Source organism: Helianthus annuus, chromosome 14, assembly GCF_002127325.2.
Source record: "Helianthus annuus cultivar XRQ/B chromosome 14, HanXRQr2.0-SUNRISE, whole genome shotgun sequence".
NCBI classification, from domain to species: Eukaryota; Viridiplantae; Streptophyta; class Magnoliopsida; order Asterales; family Asteraceae; genus Helianthus; species Helianthus annuus.
Genome location: NC_035446.2, coordinates 16,512,236 through 16,539,817, shown reverse-complemented (window position 1 = coordinate 16,539,817; position 27,582 = coordinate 16,512,236). Strand labels below are relative to the sequence as shown.

At 37.8% G+C, this 27,582-nt stretch overlaps 2 protein-coding genes and 1 long non-coding RNA gene across 3 annotated transcripts; all 3 read left to right on the top strand.

Moving 5' to 3' along the window:
- The first annotated feature begins 10,136 nt into the window (after positions 1-10,136).
- LOC110906462 (putative nuclease HARBI1) lies at positions 10,137-11,516 on the top strand. The gene is made up of 2 exons (XM_022151592.2): positions 10,137-10,317; positions 10,384-11,516. Exons 1-2 carry the CDS (start codon positions 10,137-10,139, stop codon positions 11,514-11,516), a joined length of 1,314 nt encoding a protein of 437 aa, XP_022007284.1.
- A 345-nt stretch (positions 11,517-11,861) lies between these two features.
- On the top strand, positions 11,862-14,737 carry LOC110908139. Its single transcript, XR_002574202.2, has 4 exons — positions 11,862-12,140; positions 13,332-13,397; positions 14,251-14,342; positions 14,458-14,737. It is a non-coding gene; the product is annotated as an uncharacterized LOC110908139 (long non-coding RNA).
- Positions 14,738-15,278: 541 nt separating this feature from the next.
- Positions 15,279-23,763, top strand: LOC110906461 (retrovirus-related Pol polyprotein from transposon TNT 1-94). The gene is made up of 7 exons (XM_035982910.1): positions 15,279-15,540; positions 16,040-18,199; positions 18,259-18,755; positions 19,131-19,860; positions 20,485-20,615; positions 21,245-21,448; positions 23,551-23,763. Exons 1-7 carry the CDS (start codon positions 15,279-15,281, stop codon positions 23,761-23,763), a joined length of 4,197 nt encoding a protein of 1,398 aa, XP_035838803.1.
- The last annotated feature ends 3,819 nt before the right edge of the window (positions 23,764-27,582 follow it).

Here is a 27,582-nt window from a genome sequence, read left to right as displayed (position 1 = left end):
GGCATTTTTTTCGTAGAAGTCCCGTTTAGGGCAAATGATGTACTTGTTTAAACAATTTTTGAGATGTTCTAGTTTAAATTTTTCATTTTATTCATGAAATAAATGAAAATAATAAAAAGATCTGCCATTATCTTAAAATGGAAAAATCTAAAAAGGACAAAGAACTAGCCATATGTTATCATAAAACAAGGCCAAGATGGTAGTTCCATAATTAGATTAAGATCCATATTAACATCTCAATTTAGGTCTATTCTGCGTTAATTATTAAAGGAATCTTAGAGGTAAAACCTAGCCTTTATGTTGTTGCAGACATGGCCAAGATGGTAGAACCCACATAATAGATTCCAATTATTGTTAACATCTGTTAGTATGTTAACATTCTTGGCAAATTGTGAATTAGTAAAGTCACACAGGCCATCCTTTAAAAAGGGTTAATTTAAATTCCCTTACTTATATAACCGCTTCTTAGGGGCGAAGTGCCTGTGGGCAATAATTAAATGTCCTCTGGGACTAAAAACAGTGGTAGCTTATGACTCCCTGTTAATAACAGGTGACGAACTGTGGTTCAGACCTAAATACCTAGACACTGCAAAGTCCTGGTTTATAATTAAATTAAATTGTCCTTGTGACTAGGCTTTATGTGCTATTATTAATATATTTTTAGGGTAATAATAAAGATCCTAAAATTTTAACAAATTAACCTAAAATGGCAATTTAAAACCATGGTTAATAAAATATAAAATACTGTAAAAGTCTCTAAATATAACCTTGCCCATTAATTCCATATGTAGCAATTGAAGCTACATGGCTGGGTCGGATGAAGTGAATAGTCATCCAGGGGGAAACCACGAAAATGCCAGAATACAGTTAACTGGAGCGGAGCTTCAAGCATTAGTGGATAATGCAGTTATAAAAGCCTTGGAGAGGCAGAACAGTGAGTCCTCTGGGACCCAAAGTAGAACCCTATCTACACCTCATTCCAAGCCAAAATCCCATTCTGGGACTCATAGCAAACCACCCTCTGTTCAGCCCAAACCTAAGAAAGATGATGATCGACACTCATCGAATGAGAACAGTGTTCACCCTAAGAAGATAGTGTTTGATGATGCACCTCGCATCAAGGGTTGCACATATAAGTACTTTGTTTCATGCAAGCCCCGAGACTTCACTGGGGAGAAGGGCGTTGTAGATTGCATGACCTGGCTGGATGAAATGGACACTGTTGTGGACATTAGTGGTTGTGCTGAAAGAGATATGGTAAAGTTTGCATCCCAGTCATTTAAGGGTGAAGCCCTAGCATGGTGGAGATCATTGATCCAAGCCTCTGGAAAGGTTGCTTTGTACAACATGTCATGGGAGCAATTTGTTGCTCTTATCAAAGAAAACTACTGCCCTCAGCATGAGGTTGAAAAGATAGACTCTGATTTTCTATCTCTGGTCATGAAGAACCTGGATTACCAGGTGTACCTCACAAGTTTCAACACCATGTCAAGATTGGTTCCGTACCTTGTGACCGCGGAACCCAAAAGGATCTCACGTTTCATTGGGGGTCTGGCCCCAGAAATCAAAGCTAGCGTGAAGGCCTCTCAGCCCGCTACATTTAGATCCGTAGCTGATATATCTCTATCTCTCACACTAGATGCAGTGAGACAGAGATCATTGAGAAATGCTGACACAGAGAAAAGGAAACGTGAAGATGATAATTCACGTCGGTCGAGCAAGAAGCATAGAGGGAACCGTGAGCACAAGAAGGGGTCTGAGACCAAGAAAGATGGGCATCAATCGGGTGATAGGCCCAAGTGCAAGATTTGCAAGAAGCACCATTTTGGAAGGTGCAGGTATGAACATAAATCCCAATCCCAGCCAAAGGCATGTGGGATTTGTAAGTCCTTTGAGCACAGGACCTTTGAATGCAAGAAGCTGAAGGATGCAACTTGTTATAGTTGCAATGAAAAAGGGCATATCAAGACCAACTGCCCAAAACTGGCGAAGAAAGCTGAGGAAGGGAAGAAGACCAATGCCAGGGTCTTTCAAATGAATGTTCAGGAGGCCATCCAGAACGACAACATCATAACCGATACGTTTCTCATTAATGATGTATTCGCAAGAGTATTGTTTGATTCTGGAGCAGATAAATCCTTTGTAGATAATAAGTTTTGTGAGTTGTTAAGATTGCCTGTTAAAGCCTTAAGTGTAAATTATGAGGTAGAATTAGCTGATGGGACTATGGAAACAGTGTCAACTGTGTTAGATGGATGTGTCATATCCATTAGGAACCACTCTTTTCCTTTATCCCTGTTACCCTTTAAGCTAGTCGGTTTCGATATAGTGTTGGGTATGGATTGGTTATCGCATAACCAAGCCCAGATTGTGTGCAACAAGAAGCAAGTGGTGATCAAGACTCCGTCCGGAGAACCACTTACCATTCAGGGAGATACACATCATGGTTTGCCTGAGAAAGTGTCTATGCTAAAGGCATCCAAATGTTTGAAGAAGGGTTGTGTCATTTATATGGCACAGGTGACCATTGATGAGCAGAAGCCCAAGATTGAAGACATACCCGTTATTTCTGAGTACCCTGAAGAACTACCAGGTTTGCCACCAGATAGACAAGTGGAGTTCAGAATCGACATCATTCAAGGAGCAGCTCCTATTGCTAGAACACCATATAGATTGGCGCCAACAGAAATGAAGGAATTTAGAACGCAGCTAGATGATTTGCTAGCCAAAGGTTTTATTAGACCTAGTTCGTCTCCATGGGGAGCACCGATCTTGTTTGTCAAGAAGAAAGATGGGTCGATGCGTTTATGTATCGATTACCGAGAGCTTAACAAGGTTACTATCAAGAATAAGTACCATTTGCCCAGGATCGATGATCTGTTCGATCAATTGCAAGGAGCAAGCTACTTTTCTAAGATTGATTTAAGGTCAGGCTACCATCAATTGAAAGTTAAAGAAGAAGATGTGCACAAGACTGCAGTTAGGACTCGTTATGGTCACTACGAGTTTCTAGTGATGCCTTTTGGGCTCACTAATGCACCTGCCACATTCATGGATCTCATGAATCACGTCTGCAAGCCTTATTTGGATAAATTTGTCATTGTCTTCATCGATGACATTCTCATATACTCGAAAAGTCAAGCTGACCACGAGAAACATCTTCGACGTATTCTCAATTTGCTTCATCAAGAAAAGCTCTATGCAAAATTCTCAAAATGTGAGTTTTGGCTACGAGAAGTCCAATTCCTTGGACATGTAGTCAGTGAGCGTGGTATCCAAGTGGATCCCGCTAAGGTTGAAGCTGTCATGAATTGGAAGGAGCCGAAGACGCCTACGGAGATTCGCAGTTTCCTAGGACTAGCAGGATACTACAGGCGTTTTATCGAAAATTTCTCAAGAATTGCAGCACCCCTGACTTTGCTGACTCGCAAGAATAGCAAGTTCAATTGGGGGCCTAAGCAGCAAGAGTCATTCGATGTTTTGAAGCATAAGCTGAGTATCGCTCCAGTGTTGACGTTACCTGAAGGAATTGATGAATTCGTAGTTTACATGGATGCATCACACACCGGAATGGGTTGTGTGTTAATGCAAAAAGGCAAGGTCATTGCCTACGCTTCACGACAGCTAAAAGTGCATGAGAAGAATTACACCACTCATGATTTGGAGTTGGGTGCCATTGTATTTTCACTAAAACTATGGAGGCACTACTTATATGGAACCAAGGGTGTGATCTATTCCAATCACAAGAGCCTTCAGCATCTGTTCAATCAGAAGGATTTAAATATGAGGCAGCGACGTTGGATGGAAACTATGAATGATTATGATTGTGAAATAAGATACCATCCAGGCAAGGCCAACGTAGTCGCAGATGCCTTGAGTAGAAAAGAAAGAGTGAAGCCGATAAGAATCAATGCCAAGAGCATTGAGATCAAGAACAATCTGAATGAAAGGTTGTTAGCTGCACAGAAAAAAGCTGTGTCAGAAGCTAACTATCCTAATGAAAAGCTAGGAGTAACTGAAGAACAATTATCCTATGACAAGGACGGAATCCTGAGGTTAAATGGAAGAATATGGGTTCCTGTTTATGGAGGACTTCGAGACGTCATCCTTCAGGAAGCCCACAATTCTAGATATTCCGTTCATCCTGGAGCTGATAAGATGTACCAGGATGTGAAGGCAAATTATTGGTGGATAGGCTTGAAAAAGTCTATAGTTACCCATGTAGCTAAATGTCTGACATGTGCTCAAGTCAAGGCTGAGCATCAGAAGCCATCAGGTTTGCCACAACAGCCTGAAATTCCCACTTGGAAATGGGAAATGGTGACGATGGATTTTATCACCAAGTTGCCTAAAACACAGAAGGGAAATGATACTATTTGGGTGATAGTTGATAGACTGACTAAGTCAGCACATTTCCTACCCATTAAGGATACCTACAGTTCGGACATGTTGGCCAAACCGTATGTTGATAAAATCGTATCTCTGCATGGGGTACCAGTATCTATCATCTCTAATAGGGATACTAGATACACTTCGCATTTTTGGAAGAGTTTCCAACAGTCTCTGGGTACGCAATTGAATTTTAGTACAGCTTACCATCCTCAGACGGATGGGCAGAGTGAGTGTACCATCCAGACTTTGGAAAACATGCTTCATGCATGTGTAATTGATTTAGGAGGGGGCTGGGATAAGCACCTACCTTTGGTCGATTTCTCCTACAACAATAGCTATCATACCAGCATTCAGGCTGCGCCCTTCGAGGCACTATATGGTAGAAAGTGCAGAACACCCATTTGTTGGGCAGAAGTAGGAGACACTCAATTGTCAGGTCCCAATCTAGTCTTTGAAACAACGGACAAGATTGTCCAGATTCGTGACCGCCTAAAGCTGCCCGGGATAGGCAGAAGAGCTATGCGGATAAAAGGCGAAAACACCTCAAGTTCGAGGTTGGTGATAAAGTTTTGCTCAAAGTATCACCCTGGAAGGGGGTGATGCGATTTGGTAAGAAAGGTAAGTTAAGCCCTAGGTATACAGGACCATTCGAGATTATCGAATGTGTTAGGACAGTGGCTTATAAGTTGAACTTACCTGAAGAGCTCAGTGGTATTCACAATGTGTTCCACATCTGCAATCTGAAGAAATGTCTAGCTAATGAATCACTAGTCATACCACACACAGATGTGCATATAGATGAGAGCTTGAAGTTTGTGGAAAAACCTGTGTCGATTGAGGATCGACAGGTAAAGAAGCTTCGAAGGAAGCACGTGCCTATTGTCAAGGTCAAACGGGATGCCCGCAGAGGTCCCGATTATACGTGGGAGTTAGAGTCCACAATGAAAGAAAAATAGCCTCAATTATTTCAGTAAATCTTAGGGTCGAGATTTCTTTTAAGGGAGTGAGGATGTAACACCTCGAAAATTCCTGCTCAATAAAATAAAGACACGTGTCATGAGAGACAAACGTGCCAGGAACCCGGATCAAATAAAAAGATGTATGGTAGGATTTTAAAGAGGGCGTCATGTTATTAAAAATACCTCTGAACGACCCAAGGGCGACATGTTATTAAAACACCTCTGAGCGACCCAAATTTATAAATCCCAAGATCCTTAAATTGTTTGATAAACATCTGATATATTAACCGGTTGTCTTCTAAATAAATAAAGTTCCATCTTTTATATGGAAATTGGATTATTAGGAATGTTACTACAAGAAAATTCTGGATTAAATCCTAGTCTAATGGGAGGTGGAAGTAGTTAATTAAACTTGTTCAACTGTTATGAGAATCCAAGACTTGTTCTTGGTATTTCCGTCAACTTTACTCTCTCACATGGATCCAAAAACATGTAAGGGGCATGCAAGCATGCAATGGCTGAGCAAGAAGGGCCCACAACTGAAAAAGATGGCATAGCATTCGGACTTGTAAAGTTGCATGGTCAAGATTTGGAAGTTTGTAAAATTTTTGGCTTCTGGCCATCGGTTACGGACCGCATGGCTTTAAGCTTACGGTACGTAAGGTGCATACCTGGGCGATTTCAGCAAAGGTCGGTTACGGACCGCAACCATTTCAGCATACGGTCCGCAAGAGCTGCATACGGACCGCAAGAGCTTGGGCTTACGGTCCGTAAGCCTGTCGCTGGCAGCAGAAAATGGACAGCTGCCTGTTCAGCCTGTTACACCGACTTATGAGCATGGTTTTCGAAACCAGGGACTTTCTAGGCAGTATTTAGCCTATTAGGGACACATGGGTTGATCTTGTAACCATTCTAGGTTGTCTTGGCATGATCTTGGACTTCAAGGTTCACTATATAAGGAGCTTGGGTGGTGAACATTAGTCTTGCTCACTTGGAACTTTTATTCAAGGCTTCTCTGGAGCTCTCTGGATAGCAAGCAACCTTCTTAGTGATCTCTAGCAGTAATTAGGACTCTTGTAAGTGTCCTTAACCTCCCTTAATCCATTTTAGCTTAGTTAATTAGCTAAAAGTCAAACCGTCGTAATTAAGGTTTGACTTCAAGATTAGTCCATAATTACTCAGCCAAATCTCGAATTAAAAATACCTATAAGTAGGTAATTATGTGGGTAACAAACCCTTAAAAGGGTATTTCCAGATTCCCACTCTAACCATGTTATTTGTCGAGTCAAAGTATACTTTAAAAAGTCAACAGAATACTTAAATCCAATTTAACTCATAATTAGCAATGTAGGATGCATGCAACCTGTTTGATCATTAATATAACTTGGTAACTAAAGTAAGAACATGTCCCAACATGTTCAACTCGACAATTTTCTGTTTAGACCCGGTTTGGAACCGAAAGTCGCATAGTTTGACTTTCGCTTTGACTTTCAGTTCTGACCCGTTTTAGTCAAGCTTAGGATTGCCTTAGAGCTTCTTTTGGACCTAGTAACATGTTAGTATAACCCTCTGTGATTATACGGCTTGCTTCACTAGTTGTCTAATTATTATGCAAGTTTCCGTGAAATGCCCTTATGTTGACCAGTATGCCCAAATGTCTTTAAAATGTGATTTTTGAAAATGTAAAAGAGTAGACATCTTAGTTACTGAATTATAAACTTGTACCCAAAATTTGACATCAGTTTGAGGTCTAGATTAAGAGGTATGTTCATTAGCGTAATTAGAAGCTTTTTTAGTAATTAATTAGCGTAATTAGCATATAACCTATCTAAACCCAAATTTTTATATCAAACTTTATACCGACTGATATATAATAATATTTTGGGATTTTTAGAGATTTTTATTGAATTTTAGGTTGAGCATAACTTAGAGTTCTAAGCTTAATTCGGTTATTACCGGTTATGCCATTTTAGGCTATAAAATGAGTTTTATAAATCCTTTTGATCTCAAACCTTTTTCTACTGATTTATTATGATAAATATATTATTTTGAGCCTTCTGGAATTATAAAAATATCAGCTTTTCTTTGAAAACCCAGAAATGGCTCTAAATCGCCTTTTTAGGCATTTTTACGACATAGTATATGTCAAAAATAGTTTATATATATAAGAATCAATACCTACTGATATATTCAGTAAAATTTTATATTGTAACAGTAAACTAAGGTTTCAAACTCAGATCTCCAGTTTTGACCTTTTAGGCTTATGTGAAATTACCATAATGCCATTTCGGTGCATAAGATGGTTATAATTAATAAAATTCACATACATTTGATACTATACTGTTATAACATACTTAACTAAGTATATTTACTGATTTATTCAGATATATAACTCAGATTGCTAGTTTAACTCTTTTATACCCTTTTAAATGACCAAAATGCCCTTATGAGGCGTGATTTGAGTTTAAAATTATTTTGGGCATAATAGGACATATCTTACTGATATCACAACAATATTTGGTGCATATAATCTCAGGAAACTTGTATATGATTTATATGGTTACCCGTTACGCACTTTTACGTTCGGATCAGCTTATGTAACTAGTTTACACATATTAGCCGAAACGGGACAAACCATATCATCTTTGTCTCAAAATCCAGAATGTGTTTAGTTTACCCATATTATACAAGTCTCCAAACTTGTTGGGTCTAAAATCACATTCCTTCCTGGTGTTCGCCTTCCATGCGATTAAACCGTATTTATCCTTGAAACGAACCGGTCTAAGCTTAGGCTATATTAAAGACCCATTAGGATTCTAATAGGTTATTATAAACCTTCATTCCAGAATAGGAGACCCATTAAAAGATACTTGCATTTGCTTATCGTGGTTTATACTTGCTCAGGTAAATACTTTTAACTTATTTTCCCTTATACGGGCTTGGGGTACGGTATATAAAATACCGCTTGGTCGGGCAATTGACCTTAACTCATTAGTAGTTGATTATTATCAATGTGACCCGTTTAAAAATTCGTTTTGTTTGTTTTACGCCTTTGGAAGTTTAATGACTATGTCCCGGATATCCTTGGCATCATTTTACGAAATGGCCACGACCTTAACACGCGGGTGTAGGCGTACACCCGACAATGTGTCCATATTTATTAAGGTATAACCGTTGGCTTCCCGCCGTGGATTTATACTATGTGGTGTGTCTATTAATCTTAAACCCGGCACGAACCGGACGACTAAACGCATAACAAACATGTAATACTTTTACAAGTTTAGATTTGATTAATTATCCCAAGTTATAAAAAGTTTTGTGCCATGTGCATTCAAATCAATTTTTTAAAATGTTTTCAAAATGAGTCAGTTAAATTGTATTTAACAGTGTAAACTGACGTATTTTCCCCAAAAAGATTAAGTGCAGGTTCTACACGTAATAGGCTAGCTACTCCTTAGTATCGTTAGAGTCTCGCAAGCTTGGATGCCATTATCTGTTGAACAGTTTTCTTCTTTTTATTTTGATCCGCCTGTGGATCTATTTCAGCTACTTTGTGATACTTGGATATTACATTTTGTTTGGTTGAAATAAATCTATCTTTTTGCTTCCGCTGTGCATTATAACTTGTGTTGTTTGACTATGATGATATCAACTACGTCACGATACTCCCCTACCGGACCCACCGGTGACACGTGGAAATTAGGGGTGTGACACCTACCGGTAGACGTATTAATAAAATGAGTTTTGTTAGTCGTTAAAGAAAGGTATATTTTAAAGGATTTATCTTTGCCAATCAGCCACCAAACCCATGGTCGAATAAATACCTATAATGAAATAAGCTTTTTCCATCAATATACCTAGGTCGATTCACATATTATTTTAAATTCTTTTCCATGAAATCCCTTTTTTTTTTGTTTACATTTGTTTGTGATTACAGCAAAAAGATAAATCTAAAACTTCAACAGGTACTATATGAATTTATTAGCTAGTTATTATGATTTATTTAGAAGTAATATATTTTAAATTCTCTACTTCTTAAATTCTTTATGTGTTGTTTTAAAGACTAGTTAAGACAACGTACACTTAGCCTTTCAAATATATATTCTCTCACACGGCAAACAACCACCTAGTAAACATGATATATGACAACACAACTTTTTACTTACCATAACATAATCACACTAAAAATTCATCTCTATGTAAGAACGTGAATAACACTACTACAAAATGGAGTATTAGACGGTGTTGAAGTTTTATTTTAGACGGTGTTAAAGCAATAACACCGTCTTAAAATCAATATTCATTGCTGTTTTGATTAAAATATTCAAGAAAATTCAAAAAAACCCCGTCTAATGCTTAAACACCGTCTTATACTATTTTATGCAACCTTTAGGCGGTGTTGACTTGAACACGTCTTATAAATATCATACATTTTGATTAAAATATTCAAGAAAACATAAAAAAGGAAGTTAAGAAAATGTTTCGTAGAAACCTAAGACTAGAAGGTATGGGGGCCGGCTTGGCCCGGCTTGGCCCGGCGCCGGACCCCCACACCGCCCCCCTGGCCCGGCAAGCATCACAACCGGCGAGCTCCAGCCGGGTGTGCCGCCCCAAATTTCAAACCATATAGCCGTTGAACGGCTAGTTCTTTATTAAAAAAAAATTCATTTTTTCCTATAAATTCACCCACTTTCAATATTATTTCCCCACTTTCAACCCAAAACACTCTCACTTTTATACCAATTTCTCCCTACTTTTATAAAAAAAAATATCCTTTTACCCACAATGGCTTCTAATCCTTGGTGGCCCTCGTCTTCGGATGACGAAGAGGAGATGTTTTTCGCAAACGCTGTTCTACGGGCGGGACAGATTTTAATCGAAGAGGAAGAGGAAGACGAAGAGGAAGAGGAAGAAATTGGTGAAAATGTTATTACCACACGAATACGCATTAACAGAGACCGCCAAGGTTTTCATTACAAAATTTCATTGTCCTTATTTTTTTTATCTCGTACTTATATATTTTATACGACAGGAGCGCACGAGAAATTGGTGAACGATTATTTTTCGGATGAGCCACTTTACAACGCCGACATTTTTAGACGCAGGTTCCGAATGAGTCGCCGCTTATTCACAAGGATTGCCAATGATTTGGCGGGGCTAGACCCGTTTTTCACGCAACGTCCTGATGCTCGAAATTATGAAGGGTTTACAACGTTACAAAAGTGTACTGCGGCCATTCGACAACTGGCGTACGGGACAGTGGCCGACGCTTTGGACGAGTACTTACAGATGTCGGCAAGAACTACGCGGGAATGTTTGTATCGGTTTTGCCATAATGTGGTGAAACTGTATAGCAAAAAATATTTGCGGAAACCAAACGCATATGATGTTCAACAGTTGTACCAAGCACATGAAGCAAGGCACGGGTTTCCGGGAATGCTTGGTAGCATTGATTGTATGCATTGGGGGTGGCATAATTGCCCGACTGCGTGGCGCGACCAATATACGCGAGGTGATCACGGCTATCCAACTGTGATACTTGAAGCCGTGGCATCACAAGATTTGTGGATATGGCATTCTTTCTTTGGTCTCCCTGGTTCACTCAACGACCTCAACGTGTTATACCAATCGGCCATCTTTACCGATGTCGTTAATGGAACGGGACCGGACACAAGTTTTACAGTTTCTGGGGTTGAGTATAGACGTGGGTATTATCTTGCTGACGGGATATATCCGTCTTGGTCTACAATTGTGAAGACTATTCCGTATCCCGAGGACGAAAAACCGAAAAAATTTGCCAAGCGTCAAGAAGCTGCAAGAAAAGACATCGAACGCGCTTTTGGTGTCTTACGAAAAAAATGGGCCATCGTTGCACAACGGGCACGTGCGTTCACCCCAAAAAGGCTGCGTCTTTGTATGTACGCTTGCATTTTGCTCCATAACATGATTATTGAAGACGAAGGTCGGGCGATTTGTGAGTATGATGAGAATGCATCTTGGGGGAACACTGTCCCGGTTGATCCCCAACAACAGGATTTAAACTCGTTCTCGCTAACAAACGACTTCACGCATGCAAACCTTCAACAAGATTTGGTAGAACATATTTGGAACAACGTTAACATTGTGGAGGGTGACGGAGCCGAAGACGAAGACGAAGACGAGTAGTGTGTTTGTTTTAAATTTTTAAATCTAGTCTTTTTTTTTCCAAATTTTAGGTAGCGTAATTTTTTATTTTTTAGGTTATGTAATTTTTATTTTTTTTATGTAATGGATTTTATTATCTTCCTTTATGTAGTATTTTTATTTAAATGTTGAATACTTTTTATAAAAAATAAAAGTTAAAGAAATAAAAATTAAACAATTAAAATGACTTAAACAATAAAAAATATGTGGTGGGGCCCCATCCTCCATCCCCCTCCATCTTCATTTTGGCTCATCCCATGCTAGCCACCTACGTGGCGCCTACGTGGAGGCTCATCCCCGTGGGGATGAGCCAAACCATACCTTCCAGCCTAAGTCCCCCAAAACCCATATGCCACCTGAGTGTAAACCACCACCACACCACTGGAGACGCTCCGACCACCACCACGCCACCGGAGACGCTCCGACCACCACCTTCAACCCCTTCACGCCACCCGAGAAGACCACCATCTGCAACCTCTTCACGCCAACGGAGACAACCACCATCTGCAAACCCTACACGCCACCGGAGACGACCACCACCAGCAACCCCTTCACGCACTCGTTCATTCTTCACTGCCTCTGTACCCGCCACCGCAGCTCATCGAGGTATATGTTATCGTTTATGTTGTTTGTTCGATTGTTATAATTTGTAGTTTAGGGTTTGTTAGATAAAGAGGTTGAAAAAGCACTTGATGAGGGCGATATTTGTCCGAATCGATATAATCAAATATTTCTCACGATTATCAGTTATAAATGCTAGATAGGTTATTTTTTTTTATAGTTATGACATAAATGGACAGTTGGTAATTTATATATACAGCCTGATATGAAAGTAAGTAACTATTTTGAAGACAGCTACAACCAAAAGGTCAAATTGTAGGCTACAATACTAATTTATTACCACCACCAATCAAATGGACAACGTTTGTGCCCTATAAATATGTTCATGACTTCATGTAGTTAAGAAAGTAAGTACACCATCCTGAGTTATATTGAAATGGCTAGTGGTAACATGAGCCATCTTGTGTTAGCATTTGTCCTGCTAACTCTATGTTGGGGCGGCTCGATGGCTAAATCAGGGTGCACTAGTGTTCTCATTGGAATGGCTCCAAGCCTAAACTATGTTACCGGAAGTTCCAAAACGCCATCGTCCTCCTGCTGTTCATCACTAGCTAAAGCCATCGCCTCTTGCGCCTAGGCCCAATTTCCTAGCGAGGCGAGGCGATTGCGCCTTAAGTCAAGGCAATTGCGCTTTAATTCTCCAGGTGATGGTTCATGCACAGGTTCCGGCGAGATTCCTAGATTCTTGAGAGTTTTCGGCCAAATTCTCTAAATTCTGGCAAGATTCTAGCTAGATTTCTACTTTTATCTAACGAAACTACTTTTCTACACTAATAAACTAGCATTTTATAACTTTTGGTACTAAATAGACGATATTAAATGTTATATAATAGCTTTAGTTTATTTTATTTGAAGAATAGTATTAATTTTCTATTATATAAAAATATTTTATGTTTTTTTTTGTTGTACGCTTTTTTTTCTCAGGCCCACGCTTTTTTTGCGCCTTGCGTCTAGGCCCCAGGCGAGGCCTATGCGCCTTGAGTGCGCTTAACACTTTTAATAACTATGGCACATCTTAATGCTGCTATGTTTACTGCCCTTTACAATCTGCTATTATTTCTCCACCTGTGTTGATTATTTGATGCAATAATTTCTTTTAAAATTGTGCGCGGTATTAGTTGTAGCACTCCCTTATCTGAATTTCGGGACATTTTTTTCGGTGTTTTGACTTTTCAGGAAGGTGAGAAGGAATTGGACGACAAAATTACTGAGTTGCACGAGTTAGTTTCACCTTTTGGAAAGGTATGATTAGTTTTTCGAAAGAGAGTTTTGACAAGAAACAAAGATGTTATGCTCACTGACAGGGGTGTTTACGGTCCGGTGCGGCCAATTTTAACGAAAATTTTGTGCCGAACCACTAACTACGGTTTTGGAATGAAAAAAAAACTGAACCAGTCAGTTTTTATAGTTTGACAGTTCGGTTTAGACGGTTTTAGACCCAAAAAAAATATAAAGCATAATTTTCTTATATTAAAAAAATATAAGGATGAAAAGGGAGGTTGGAGTGGTGACCGGACCGGGGTGTGGAAACTGACTAGTGACGGGCTGACGGCAATCGACCATGAAAAATTGAAAGCTGAAACGTCACAAGATAAAGTTAAAATGTTTAATCAGTTATATAACAGAAAAGAATGATTGGATAATCGAACATGGGACCTAGAAACATATAAGGGGTAAAAGGGCATCCCTAACTGCCTCATATAGAGTTCTAGACCACAATTAAGACTTATATGAAAACAGCTTACCTAAAGCCTATGGCCGGTTCAGTTTATACAGTCAGTCCCAAAACATTGACCGTCAACTGAACCACCCAAGCCGATTTTCCAAACTTTAAACCGCAAATGTGTTATTATTAAACTGAACCGGCCGATTTGACTCAGCGTTGTCGGTTTGGATGGTTTCAACGGTTTTTGAAGCTGTCTGATTTTAAATAACAAAAGATAATATATTTATTGATGGATATCAAAATTTGATATGCATGATTCGACTTGACTAAATGTCTCATGTTCAGTTCTCTCATATATTTGTTTTCACCAAATATAAAAGAACATATGCATAAATATTTATTAGAATGATCTTTGGTTCGAATTTGCAGTTCAGGAGCAAGTGGTAACGAGAACAGAGGAAAATTTCCGATGACCACAACACCACAATTGATTTCTTGCCATTTTCCAGCTCAAAACGCAGGTTCGTTTTTTGATGCAGTTTCGCACGTTTGCTTTATGTTCGGTAACTGTACATCTTTGACAACTATGATTGTATTGGCTTACAATGGGTTCTCATTATGTTATTAAACTTGCAGGAACCTCTACTATCATCTTAGAAAGTATTTGGTGTAAATGAGCCCTTTCTACCACTTCAAGGACCTTTACTTCTTAACTTAACTTGAGTTCAAGTTATCCGACTAAGTTTGGAAAGTATTTGACTAAGTATCTGATGAAGAAGCGGATGATGACACGGATATGACGTACAATTATATGTTAGGTAGTTTTATGATGTGTTTGTGAATTGGTTACTTAAAACGAACCCGGATTGTGACGTTTATGCTTATGTTTTTTTTTAAAGGCAACCATTTATGCTTACGTTTATGCTTATTAGTTTATATTTATTTAGTTTTTGTGTGTCGTGAACCAGAAATTGACAGGTTTGTATTAAAAAAACAAGAAAAAAAAGTTTTTTAAGCATCAGCGACGACAGGGAAATAGTAACGATTGCGACGATAGGATAACAGCGACGATTTATATCATAATATCAAAAGACGGTGTTCATCAAGCTTAATATGGGGATCAAATTAAACACCAAAAGACGGTGTTCATTAAGTTTAAGCCGGTGTTCAATTTGAACACCGTCTAATAAGACTTGATTTTAAACCGGTGTGCTTTAAGACGGTGTTGAAAACACCGTCTTAAAACCCATATCACCCCGTCTAAAGCTCTGCTTAGCCTTTCAAATATATATTCTCTCACACGACAAACAACCACCTAGTAAACATATATGACGACACAACTTTTTACTTACTATCACATAATCACACCAACTTATTGCTAGACCAAAATTCATCTCTACATAAGAACGTGAATTCTTTACAACTCTAATGTACCAGTTTAAACAATATCTAGTACAATGCTACCTTTGGTTGTTAACGTAGTTCTCATTTGTCTGTATGCATCTGTTTGTTTACGCTGCAGTGTGGCAGCAGTAAATAAACCGAAAAATAACTCCCTACCAGCGGTCATCGCATTTGGAGACTCCTTTGCAGATTCGGGGAACAATAACTTCCGAGTAACGCTTGTAAAGGCTAACTTCTACCCCTATGGAAAGGATTTCATGGGTGGGAAGCCAACAGGAAGATTCACCAATGGGAAGACACTTGCGGATACCATTGGTAAATAATATAAACCTAATGTTATACTCTTGAATCACTTGCATAGAAGGATATTAGATGTGTTGTATGGTCTGTACTTTTGTATTGTTTGCACTTGTTAGACAAGTATAGTTAAATATATAAGCTAGATATAATACATAATTATGTTACATATTAGATTAAATATTAATTAGAGTAGTATGTCTTATTTATTTATTATTTGGGGGCGGTTATCATATGGATACCCCGGATACATACATATACTTTCAGATGTATCACTTTTAATCTTATCAATTCATTTATGAACAAAGAGAGATCTGCAGAACCCTAATCACATTCGAATACTACAAAGGAATTCCAACTTAGTGGTATCAGAGCCACAACGATCTGAACATCGTTTCAATTCAATCAACTGCATTCACGAAGGATCAAACGAAGATGAATCAATCACAGGGAATTCAAACCCAAATTCCCAAACTCACTGGACAAAATTATTACCACTGGCATATTCAAATGAAAGTGTTACTCGAATCGCAAGAATTATGGAACATCGTCGAAGATGGATATCAAGAGTTGGGAAATAATCCAACAAATGAAGCCAACACTGCATACCGAGAGTCAATCAAAAGAGATAAACGTGCTCTGCACATAATATTTCAATCAGTAAGTGATACCGTATTCGAGAGGATCGCTATGGCAAATTCATCAAAGGAGGCCTGGAATATTCTACATAAATCATATAGAGGAGAAAATCGAGTAAAAACTGTAAGACTTCAAACTCTTAGATGTGAATTTGATGCGTTAAACATGAAAGATGGGGAATCTGTTGAAGGATATTTCAATAGAATAACCCTAATAGTGAATCAGTTAAGAATGAATGAAGAAAAGATTAGTGAACAACGAATTGTAGAAAAAATTCTACGTAGCATGACTCGAAAGTTTGAGTCGGTTGTGATCACTGTAGAGGAAACTAAGAATTTAGAAGATGTTTCCACCGAAGAATTAATGGGAATCCTGCAATCCCATGAGTTACGAATGAAAAGATACGAAGATCCTCCGATTGAACATGCATTTCAAATTCAAAATGCCAATCAAGATAAGTTTCGACAAAATCGAAACAGTGGAGTAGGAAGAGGACGTGGTAGATTTAGGGATCGATATTTAAGTTCCATTAGATGTTATAACTGTCAAAAACTAGGCCACATCGCCAAGTTTTGCAAACAGAAAGAGGAAAACGGAAGTACAGATAACATGTTAATTCATCAAGAGGATGAACCGGATGGAAAGGAAACAGATGATTCGATGTTCATGATTCTGAATATGGAAGAAACAGTGAACGATGATCATTGGTATTTAGACAGTGGTTGCAGCAACCACATGACAGGAAACCGAGACTTGTTCATAACGTTAGACGAGTCAATAAGAAAAGAGGTACGAACAGGAGATGATAAGAAGTTAGAAGTCTTAGGCAGTGGGGAGGTCATGATTATAATACAGGGGCGAAGCAAAAGGATACAAAATGTATTTTATGTCAAAGGTTTAAGACATAATCTTCTGAGCGTGGGACAACTCATAAAAAAAGGTTACATGGTTAAATTTCAAGAAGGTAAATGCATTATAAAGGATGTTAGAAATGAAACCTTGGGTGTCATAAGGATGACAAACAACAAAATGTTTCCTCTCAATCCTGGAAAGGATTTAACATTAGCATTGACCATGACTACCAAGGAAACCTCTACACTATGGCATAAGAGGTATGGACATGTGAATCTAGATACACTAGCGGATATGGGGAACAAAGATTTAGTGTATGGACTGCCAAAAATTTCGAGAGACATAAGCATATGTGAGGGATGTATATCGGGCAAGCAAGCGAGGAAAGGTTTTCCAAATAAAACGAAGTGGCAAGCAACTAAACCACTTCAACTTATCCATTCAGACATATGTGGTCCGATGAGAACGGAGTCAATTAGTGGATGCAGGTACTTCATTACCTTCATTGACGATTATTCTAGAAAAACTTGGGTGTATTTTCTTAAACTCAAGTCCGAGGCATTGAATTATTTCAAACTATTCAAAGCATTAACCGAAAATCAATCGGATCACATGATAAAGACATTAAGAACAGATCGTGGAGGCGAATATTGTGGAAAATTATTTCAAGACTATTTGAAAGAGAATGGAATTCATCATCAACTCACCAACAGTTATACACCCCAACAAAACGGGGTAGCCGAAAGGAAAAACAGAACACTAATGGAGTTAAGTCGAAGTATGTTGAACATGAAGATATTACCAAACAAATTCTGGGCAGAGGCAATAGCCTGCACCACATACATACTGAATCGAACGGTCACAAAGACTAGACCAAATACAACTCCATTTGAAACATGGAATGGAAGAAAACCAAATGTGGAGCACTTCAAAGTTTTCGGTAGTGTAGCTTATGTCCACATACCCAAACAGCAGTGGAATAAATTGGATGATAAAACGGAGAAGATGATATTTGTTGGGTACAGTGGAAATAGTAAAGGATATAAGCTGTTTAATCCTTTAACTAACAAGATCACTATAAGCAGAGACGTGATCTTTGATGAAAATAAAAGGTGGGTCATTAACAATGAATCAAACGAGACTCCATACATGATAATGGAGGATAATGCAGTACCAATGAGTCAAGGTATAAATGATCAGATTTATATCATGAATCGAATCCCGTTCAACCTGAAAGCGTAACAGACGATGTGGAAGTAAACTCCGGATTAACTGAATCACAGCAAACACAACAAAATCAAGACGATAGTGAGTTAGATCCTACACCAAGTCAAAATCAGCATAATGAAGAAACCTCCTCTACTGATTCTGAAAACGAAACGATTCGTACAAGAAACATCAACAGTGTTTATAGAGACACAAGGGCATTAACTAATGAAGAAATACTACAAAAGTATAATGAAAATCAAGTGATCAACTTTGTACTCTATGCTAGTACGGATCCCACCACCTACGAAGAAGCCAGTAAAGATGGGAAATGGATTGATGCAATGGATAAGGAAATGGAACCAATCTACAAAAATAAAACCTGGGATCTGGTTGATCCCCCGAAAAATCAGAAACCTATAGGGGTTAAATGGATCTACAAGACAAAGTATGATGAGAAAGGAAATGTAGATAAATACAAAGCAAGACTGGTGGTAAAAGGGTATAAACAAAAATTCGGGATAGATTACCAAGAGGTATTTGCACCGGTGATTAGATTCGAGACAGTACGTTTAGTACTGGCACTCGCAGCTCAAAATGACTGGTATTTACATCAAATGGACGTAAAAACAGCGTTCTTAAACGGAAAACTGAAGGAACAGTCTATATAGATCAACCACAAGGATATATCAAACGGGAGAGGAAGCTAAGGTATGTCATCTAAAACGAGCTCTGTATGGTTTAAAACAGGCACCAAGAGCTTGGTACAGCAGAATAGATACGTACTTCGTACACCACAATTTAGAAAATGTACATATGAGCATACGTTATACATTAAAGATACCAAAGACGGAAAACTGGTAATATGCTTATATGTGGATGACTTAATCATAGCCAGTAACTCTATGAAGTTAATTTCTGAGTTCAAAGATGAGATGAAAAAGGAATTCGAGATGACTGACATGGGAAAACTGCATTACTTTCTTGGCATGGAAGTCTCCTATGAAGATGGCAATATAATCCTATCACAAAAGAAATACATGAAAAATTTGCTTGAAAAATACAGAATGAGTCAATGCAATACAGTTTCGACACCGATGGATTACGGAATAAAACTATCAAAGGACGATCCGGAAGAGTTCATAAATGAAAGCATGTATAGAAGTCTAGTAGGAAGTCTAATGTATTTGACAAATACTAGACCAGACATAATGTTCGCAGTAAGTAAAATAAGTAGGTTTATGGAAGCTCCTAAACGAAGTCATTGGGAAGCAGCCAAGCGCATACTCAAATATGTTAAAGGAACTCTTGATCAAGGGATTACATACTCCAAGGGTGGAAAACAGAAACTGATAGGGTTTAGTAATAGTGACTATGCAGGAAATGTGGATGATAGTAAAAGTACATCCGGATACATCTTCCATCTAGGATCTGGACCTATATCGTGGCAATCAAAGAAACAAAAGGTAGTTGCACTCTCTTCAACGGAGGCAGAATACATGGCTCTAACCTTAGCCGGATGCCAAGCAATATGGTTAAAAGGAATTTTAGATGAATTGCAAGGAAAGGACAATTATCCAATACCTATTTACTGTGATAATAAGTCCACTATATGTCTGGCCAAAGATTCGGTGTATCATGGTAAGAGCAAGCATATACGTGTCAAATATCACTTCATAAGAGACCTGATCAGAAGAGAAGATGTAACAATACTGTTCTGTGCAACCAAAGATCAATTAGCCGATATTATGACCAAGGCACTACAGCCAAAGGATTTCTTACGTTTAAAGACTCTACTACGCATGATGTTCCGATGATCTAGCTTACGGGAGGGTGTTAGACAAGTATAGTTAAATATATAAGCTAGATATAATACACAATTATGTTACATATTAGATTAAATATTAATTAGAGTAGTATGTCTTATTTATTTATTATTTGGGGGCGGTTATCATATGGATACCCCGGATACATACATATACTTTCAGATGTATCACTTTTAATTTATCAATTCATTTATGAACAAAGAGAGATCTGTAGAACCCTAATCACATTCGAATACTACAAAGGAATTCCAACAGCACTAATATTACACGTGTGAGGTGTGAAGTCCACTTGGAGTGCGTTTTCGCATAAAGATCTCTATGTGACTGATAGTTTCGCATCTAGAGTACTTGTTATCTTGGGATTTTGATATTTTGTTTTGAATACTTTTGAGTCACTTGGACTTCCAATAACTTAAATTCTTTGATATGAAACTTGAAGGTGCGAAATTAGGGGTGATGGATTATCTTCCAGCATATTTGGACCCTTCGCTACAAAATGAAGATATGATTAGGGGTGTGTCATTTGCTTCTGGTGCATCTGGTTTTGATCCCTTAACAGGGAGACTATTGGTATGCATGCATTTCTTGTTTTCAAACATCTTTTTTTCCTTTTATAACCAGGGAATAACCCCAAAACAAAAGTAAACATGTTACTAGGCAACTCTTAAGAAATACATATTAATTTTTAATGTCACAAAACAACGTATACTCTTTAATACTCTCTAGGCGAATATGTCACCTAACTCGAACATCTTAGAGTGGTACTACCGGTCACATGAAGACCTTATTGACTTGACACACGACTTAAATAGGCGATGTTGGTGCAGAAAAACTTTAGGTGAGACCCTTGGCCACGTGGCACAAAAAGTTTCAGAAAGACCACCGGGTTTTGAAAAAAAAAACATAAGAAAAAACTCTCTAGCCGTGGTTGGATATGTTATGCCGACTGGGCAGTCACTCAAACATTTTATGTCACATAGTCGGCGATCTCACCTAATGAGTTTTGTCCACCGAAATTTTCGCCTAGAAAACTATGTCTAGTCCATAAGGTGTCCACGTGGCAAGCGTACCATCGTCGACATCGCCTAAAGAGTACATGTTATTTTGCGATCGTAAATTTAAACTTTATTTTGGAAACTGACGAGCTAACTATTGTACTTATGGTGGTTAGAATGTTTTCTCAATACCGGATCAGATAGATGTTCAAAGAATACATTGTGAAGCTCAAAGGGATTGTTGGAGAAAAAGAAGCCAATGAAATAATAGAAAAAAGTCTGTATTTAATATCGTGGAGCTCTAACGATTGGGGTATAAGTTACACTGCTCTTCCAATAAGAGCAGTTCAATACGACGTGCCTACTTATGCTACTTTTTTGGTAAAAAAGGCAACAGAGTTTATACAGGTAATGTCTTTGTTGCCCAGGATCGTTTATACACTTAGGATCATTAGATGAACAAAGGTTTGAGGGTTCTGTACTTGTGCCGAGAACCCTTTGATACGATACGATAAAACAGGGACAAGAAAAACCCATAAATGCACAAACTAAAATGTCGGTACATGTGGGTATTTATACTCTTACAATTAACGGTTTAGAACTACCTAACTAACATAACCAAACGCCACAACCGTTTGCTAAACGTTACTTTCTAAACCTGGGTTTCTTATACAACCCTTTGACTTTTTAACCCTATTTTCACTTTTTATATTTTGACTCATAAAATACATAATTCTTGATTAATTTCTAATTCCAAAGTCTTTGACAAACAATTATATATCTCCAACAAAATTAGTACTGTTTTTGTATACATGTGCATAGTTAATACTCTTTTTTTGAACCGCCGACAGAAATAATTTTATTAATTGTAGCAAGACGCTACACACGGTAATTACAAAAATCATTCACCAAATTAGATACAAAATTACATAGCTATTAGCCAAAAAAACTAAACCGACACCACTCTTCCCATGTTAACGCCATCTCCTTTGACCGATATCTAACCCACAAGTATGCCATTGATTTCACCTCGTCCAGAACTTTTGTGGTGCTTGGTAAACCTTGCCCGAATGTGACCTCATTTCTCATCCTCCATATACACAAAATTAGTACTGTTTTTGTTATACATGTGCATAGCTAATACTTTTTTTTTGAACGGTCAACAAAAATAATTTTATTAATTGTAGCACGACGCTACATACCATAATTTCAAAAATCATTCACCAATCAAATACAAAATTTCATAGCTATTAGCCAAAAAAACTAAACCGACGCCGCTCTTCCCATGTTAACGCCAACCCCTTTGACCAATTTTTAACCCATAAGTATGCCATTGATTTCACCTCGTCCGGATCTTTTGTGGTGCTTGGTAAACCTTGCCCGAATGGGACCTCATTTCTCGTCCAGAACTTTTGTGGCGCATAGCTAATACTAGTAGAACTAATATAATATACATGGTTGTTGTTGGTCAATTAGAACTCAATTTGTCAATAGTTTATTCAATATGTGAATTTAATTATGTTAACAAATGGAGTATTTAAAAGGAAACAGACAATATTGGTCCTCAACTGCTAGCGATTTTTAAAATAAAAATATATATTTTTTTTTTGCGTTTTTTAGATTTTTTAGGTATTTTTGGTTGTGTTCATATTGGTTCTCGCGGTTCTCGCAATAAAGTGTGTTTCCTAACGGATCCTTATATATATATATATATATATATATATATATATATATATATACCACATCAAAACCTTGTGGATATAAAATATACAACATCTAACAACATATATATGAAAAATAAATGTTTATATACACATGATATATACCAAAACATTACTGATATGAAATATACAATGTCTATCTGCATATATAAAAAAGATATGTTTATATAGGGTAAGGATAGTGTAAAAAGTGCTCAAAGTGTGAGAAGTGTATTATAACACTATATATAATACTATATAACATCATATAAACACCGTATAACAATATGTAACACCATATAATACCATATAACACTATGTAACATTAGATATCATTATATAACAAATATAACACTATACATCTATCATAGACATGTTATCAGACAACCTATAGTGTTATATTTGTTATATAATGATATATAATGTTACATAGTGTTATATGGTATTATATGGTGTTACATATTGTTATACAGTGTTTATATGGTGTTATATAGTATTATATATAGTGTTATAATACACTTTTCATACTTCTCACACTTTGAGCACTTCTTACAGGATCCTCTACCTATTTAATATAGATGCTATATACCAAAATGCTACGGATATGATATATACAATGTCTAACAACATATATGAAAAATATGTGTTCCCAAGGATAGCCCGGTGGTAAAGTGTATTCTCCAATCAAATGATTGTTGATTCAAATCCTGCAAATTAAAGTACTACTTTGGTGATTTATTCGTTAAAAATGAAAAATATATGTTTATATTTACCTCAGAGGATGCTATAAATATTGATATTTTTATGTAGGGGCGTGTGGATAGGGTACGTGTGTCTTATTATATGAGAATTGAAGGCGATATGGATATTAAGTTGTACATAGCCTTTAAGAGTGGAGGGGCACATCTTTCATGTATCCTACCCTTGTTTCATTTTGGGTGGTACCCTGGGGCGACGACAGTATACCCACTTAGGGTTGCTACCTTAGAAGCCTTACCCGTAGGGAGCCCCCCTCCGCCCTAATAAAATTAACGGATTCAAACTAGTGTCTTTAACGAGTAGAGTCTTTGATGGCATTGGTTGAGAGTCCGTGTTCAACAAGGGTCTCTAAATTTTGATTCTTCTATAAGAAATGCTTGTCTGTCTCCTGAAATACAACAACTTAAACAATGTGCAGTACCGTATTTGGCTTACACATCTTATCACCGAGTTTTTGGTGCTTTAGTATTTCATTGAAAAAAATATCCACTTGTGGTATGGAAGAAATATTTCATGAAAGTCCTCATCTCTGCTTCCTATAACTCTTATCTTTCGATATCTATGCAAGTGTGTTTTTCACTACTATCAAAATGTACCTTCATGTTCCTTCTATACTCACAAACAACTGAAATGCAAATGAAGATTGTAAGAAACAAAATAAATTACATATCAATTGGATTAAATGCATGATTAAAAATTCAATTTCAGCTAATGATACTGTTGTAATTGCATAGCATTAACCGAATACCAATGTCATCAAAGCCACATAGTTAGGCGAGTGCAAGTGAAATTTTAGGTTACTCGTTCTTTTCTCTAAGAAAACCGTAAAGTTAGAATGCTCCGACTTATATACCACCTCAAGGTTTGCCACAACTTGTATTTGGGACAAGTTACATTCAAATATTTGTAGCTTTGATATTCCAATCACACAACTTGTGGTATCATTATCTCATTCATTTTAGATCTGTTTTGAACACGGTTTAGTATGTTGTAAAGCAATCACATAGTAGAACACAAAGCAACAAACAATGAATCATATACCACATAGATAGCTATATATGTTTATGTCCACAGTTAGTAAAAAAAAATTACATGTTCACTCGTCTTTTAACTTTTATAAAGACATTAAAACTAGGGATCTGGTTTTTAAGGTACTATATGTAATGTAACAAATAGAGTCTAGTTTATTTAATGTAACCTTGCACTATGCGCAGTAGACTGTTGGGGATCAGAACTGGAACTTGCAGCGAAAGTGTTAACATCGTTTAAGTGCATATCTGATAATGAACCGAATTGGATTTGCATAATGTGTTTGTGATGAAATCAAGATATAGGACAATGGTGGACAGATCGTTATTGAATAAGGAAATGTCTTGGTACCGGATAATGTTCCCGGTAACTCGAATATATACATATGAATTTGGCGGTTCAGAAATGGCGGGTAACTGTCATTGACAGTTATTTGAAAAACTTTCCCGCTTATCTACCGGTTATTACATAATTATATCACTAACTAAACTAATAAGCAATACTAATTATATGTTCGAATAATTAATAACATACAAACATAACTTAGTTTAATAAATCCAACATAACCCCCCTTAAACTAGGTTATGTTTTCGAGCCTGATCCAAAACGCTTCGATTTGCTTCATCCACTGCCCATCTTGCATAGTTGAAGTTGAAACGTTTTCTTCGTTTCCCTTTATTCCAGTCTTCATCATCAATGCCTGCAAATAATGCGGCTTGTTCCATCCCTGCAGAATCTTGTTGAGCCTCTCCTGCACTTGTTGATCTCTCATGGCAGCCACCGGTGGACCTTCCTTATTCTATAATAGTCTACTTGTCCTGCACTTTCTTTTGAACTTGTTTGAAATTGTAGTAATACTCTAGGATATCAAGATACATGGCATATGTGACTCTGATGTAATCTCCGTCTTCATAATCAAATCCCAGATCCTTTGCTATTGCAGGCCACATGTTCTCCGTTGTTACATTCCTGTAACCCCCATCCACGGCTACCAACAAATACAGACACAGCAAATTAACTTTCCTCTTGTGTGAGGCAACTGGTGGAACCGGTCTTGTTGAGATTCCCATGTAATCGAATAGGAACCATTTAACCAACTCTTCAAATTTTGAATCAAGTATATGCTTATACTTGACAACAAACTCTCGATCATCTAATAAATTGATAAATGCTCTACAGTCTTCGAATTCTTTGAACTCCATAGCGTTAACAATCATGATACTCCAATCTGTCTCTTGTGAAGACAGATGAAGTTCTTCAAAGTAGGAATTCAAATAACGTTGCTTGAATTCTTCATCAAGAACACTTTCTTCAATTATCTTTTGTTTTTCCTGTAATCCAATCTCCTCTTCTCTTGTCATCCCACTCGCTTCATTGAACAAATTATTCACCAGACAAGAAAACATTGGATAAATTCTACAAGTATCACCGGCCTTTTTGACCGTAAATCCTTGCAGCGTCAATTCATCTAAACTCAATACATTCCGATCGAGTTCCGGAGAATAAAAGACGCTTTGAATTCTCATGTTTTCATTACCGGTTTTTATTTCTATTGATCCAACCCCCCGTGTGAACAAGAAATTATGTTCACCAGTGCGTGTATCAACCCCAATGATGTGTTTAATTCGTTTAAACATGTTCAAGTTCCCGGCAATATGATGTTTAAATACAGAACTTACGTACCAAATGTCATTCCATAGCCCTCCTTCGGTGCCGACAACAATCATTTCCTGATGATTGTTAACCTCTCCTTCTTGTCTCTGTATTCCCTCATTTACTGCTTGCCGTATTAACTGTGTCGCTTCATCGGTTTCTTTGTTTTTACACGCGTGAATCTGATGCCCTGGTTGGTGACAATAGTAACATGTCTTTTCTCTCTGATTTCGTTTGGTTTTGTCTTTTGCTTCATCCGTACAGTGTTTGTTGGTGTAGTTGTCTGTCGACTACATCTTAGTTCGAGTCTTAGGATAGGGCTGCTTGTATAGTGAACGGTAAATGAGAAATCTTGTAATATTGTGGGCCGCTTATAGGGTAGAATAGGTGGGTCGCTTATGTGACAATCAAGTGGATCGCTCATTTGTCATAGAGGCTGGACCGCTCGAGCGACATGATGATGGATCGCTCGAGTGACAGAATGTTTGGATCGCTCATAAGGACAAGTCCATATGAGCGGCCCATAACTCCTATATATATGGACATATGAGCGGTTCTAGGTAGAGTCTTAGGTAGGTGTTTTTCGAAGGTGTAAAGGCATAGCCCTGTCCGATTGTCTCCACGTGCTTGTAATCTGATACATAATCAATAAAGGAGAAGTTAAATAGTGAAATCAAGCTTTACGAAGACTAATTCAATGAATTCCGCCTCTGGATTAGTCTAAGCACTCTTCTGAACGACTCGTCAGGTCAGCAAACGATCCTTCAAGTGGTATCAGAGCTCAGGAGGAAGAGTTCTTGCCGTTTAGCTCGATTTTTGCTCAAAATTCTCACTTCTACACCTTCTTTTTCTGATTCAAAGAGATTTCACGGTTGAAATTCGCTCAATTTTTCACAGATTGTGCGCAATTGTGTATAGACAAATCCTGGAAAGTTTGGTGTTGAAATTCAAAGAAATAGTGGATCAAAATGATGTTCGAAAGTGGATCGCGTTTCTGATTTGTACTGGACCGCTCGAAATTGATTGTATTTGGACCACTGATCTGTACATTTGAGAACCGCTTATCCGATCGGGTGACTTGGATCGCTCGTAATTCATCACTTGGACCGCTCATCCGGACAAGTTGTGAACCGCTCGATTGAACAGTTTCTCGAACCGCTCGAACAGATGTATCTGGACCGCTTATTTGACATCATTTGAACCGCTCAAACGAATAACTTTTGGCTCGCTCGTATGAGTAAGTTCTGGACCGCTTATCTGAACTTATTTGGATCGCTCATAGGTTTTAGCTTGGACCGTTCATACTGATTGTGCTTGAATCGCTTATTTGGTCTGGATTGTTTGGTTGCTCATTCGATTCACTGATTCGGACATCTGGTTCGCGTTTGTGTTCACAAAATA

What these genes read in the sequence shown, in the direction of transcription:
- LOC110906462 (XM_022151592.2), top strand. Translation starts at nt 10,137, where the DNA reads ATGGCTTCTAATCCTTGGTGGCCCTCGTCTTCGGATGACGAAGAGGAG. An exon ending in CATTAACAGAGACCGCCAAG is followed by an intron (nt 10,318 to 10,383) that starts GTTTTCATTACA and finishes TTTATACGACAG; the next exon opens with GAGCGCACGAGAAATTGGTG.
- LOC110906461 (XM_035982910.1), top strand. Translation starts at nt 15,279, where the DNA reads ATGCTACCTTTGGTTGTTAACGTAGTTCTCATTTGTCTGTATGCATCT. An exon ending in CCTTAACAGGGAGACTATTG is followed by an intron (nt 20,616 to 21,244) that starts GTATGCATGCAT and finishes CGGATCAGATAG; the next exon opens with ATGTTCAAAGAATACATTGT. An exon ending in AGGCAACAGAGTTTATACAG is followed by an intron (nt 21,449 to 23,550) that starts GTAATGTCTTTG and finishes ATTTTTATGTAG; the next exon opens with GGGCGTGTGGATAGGGTACG.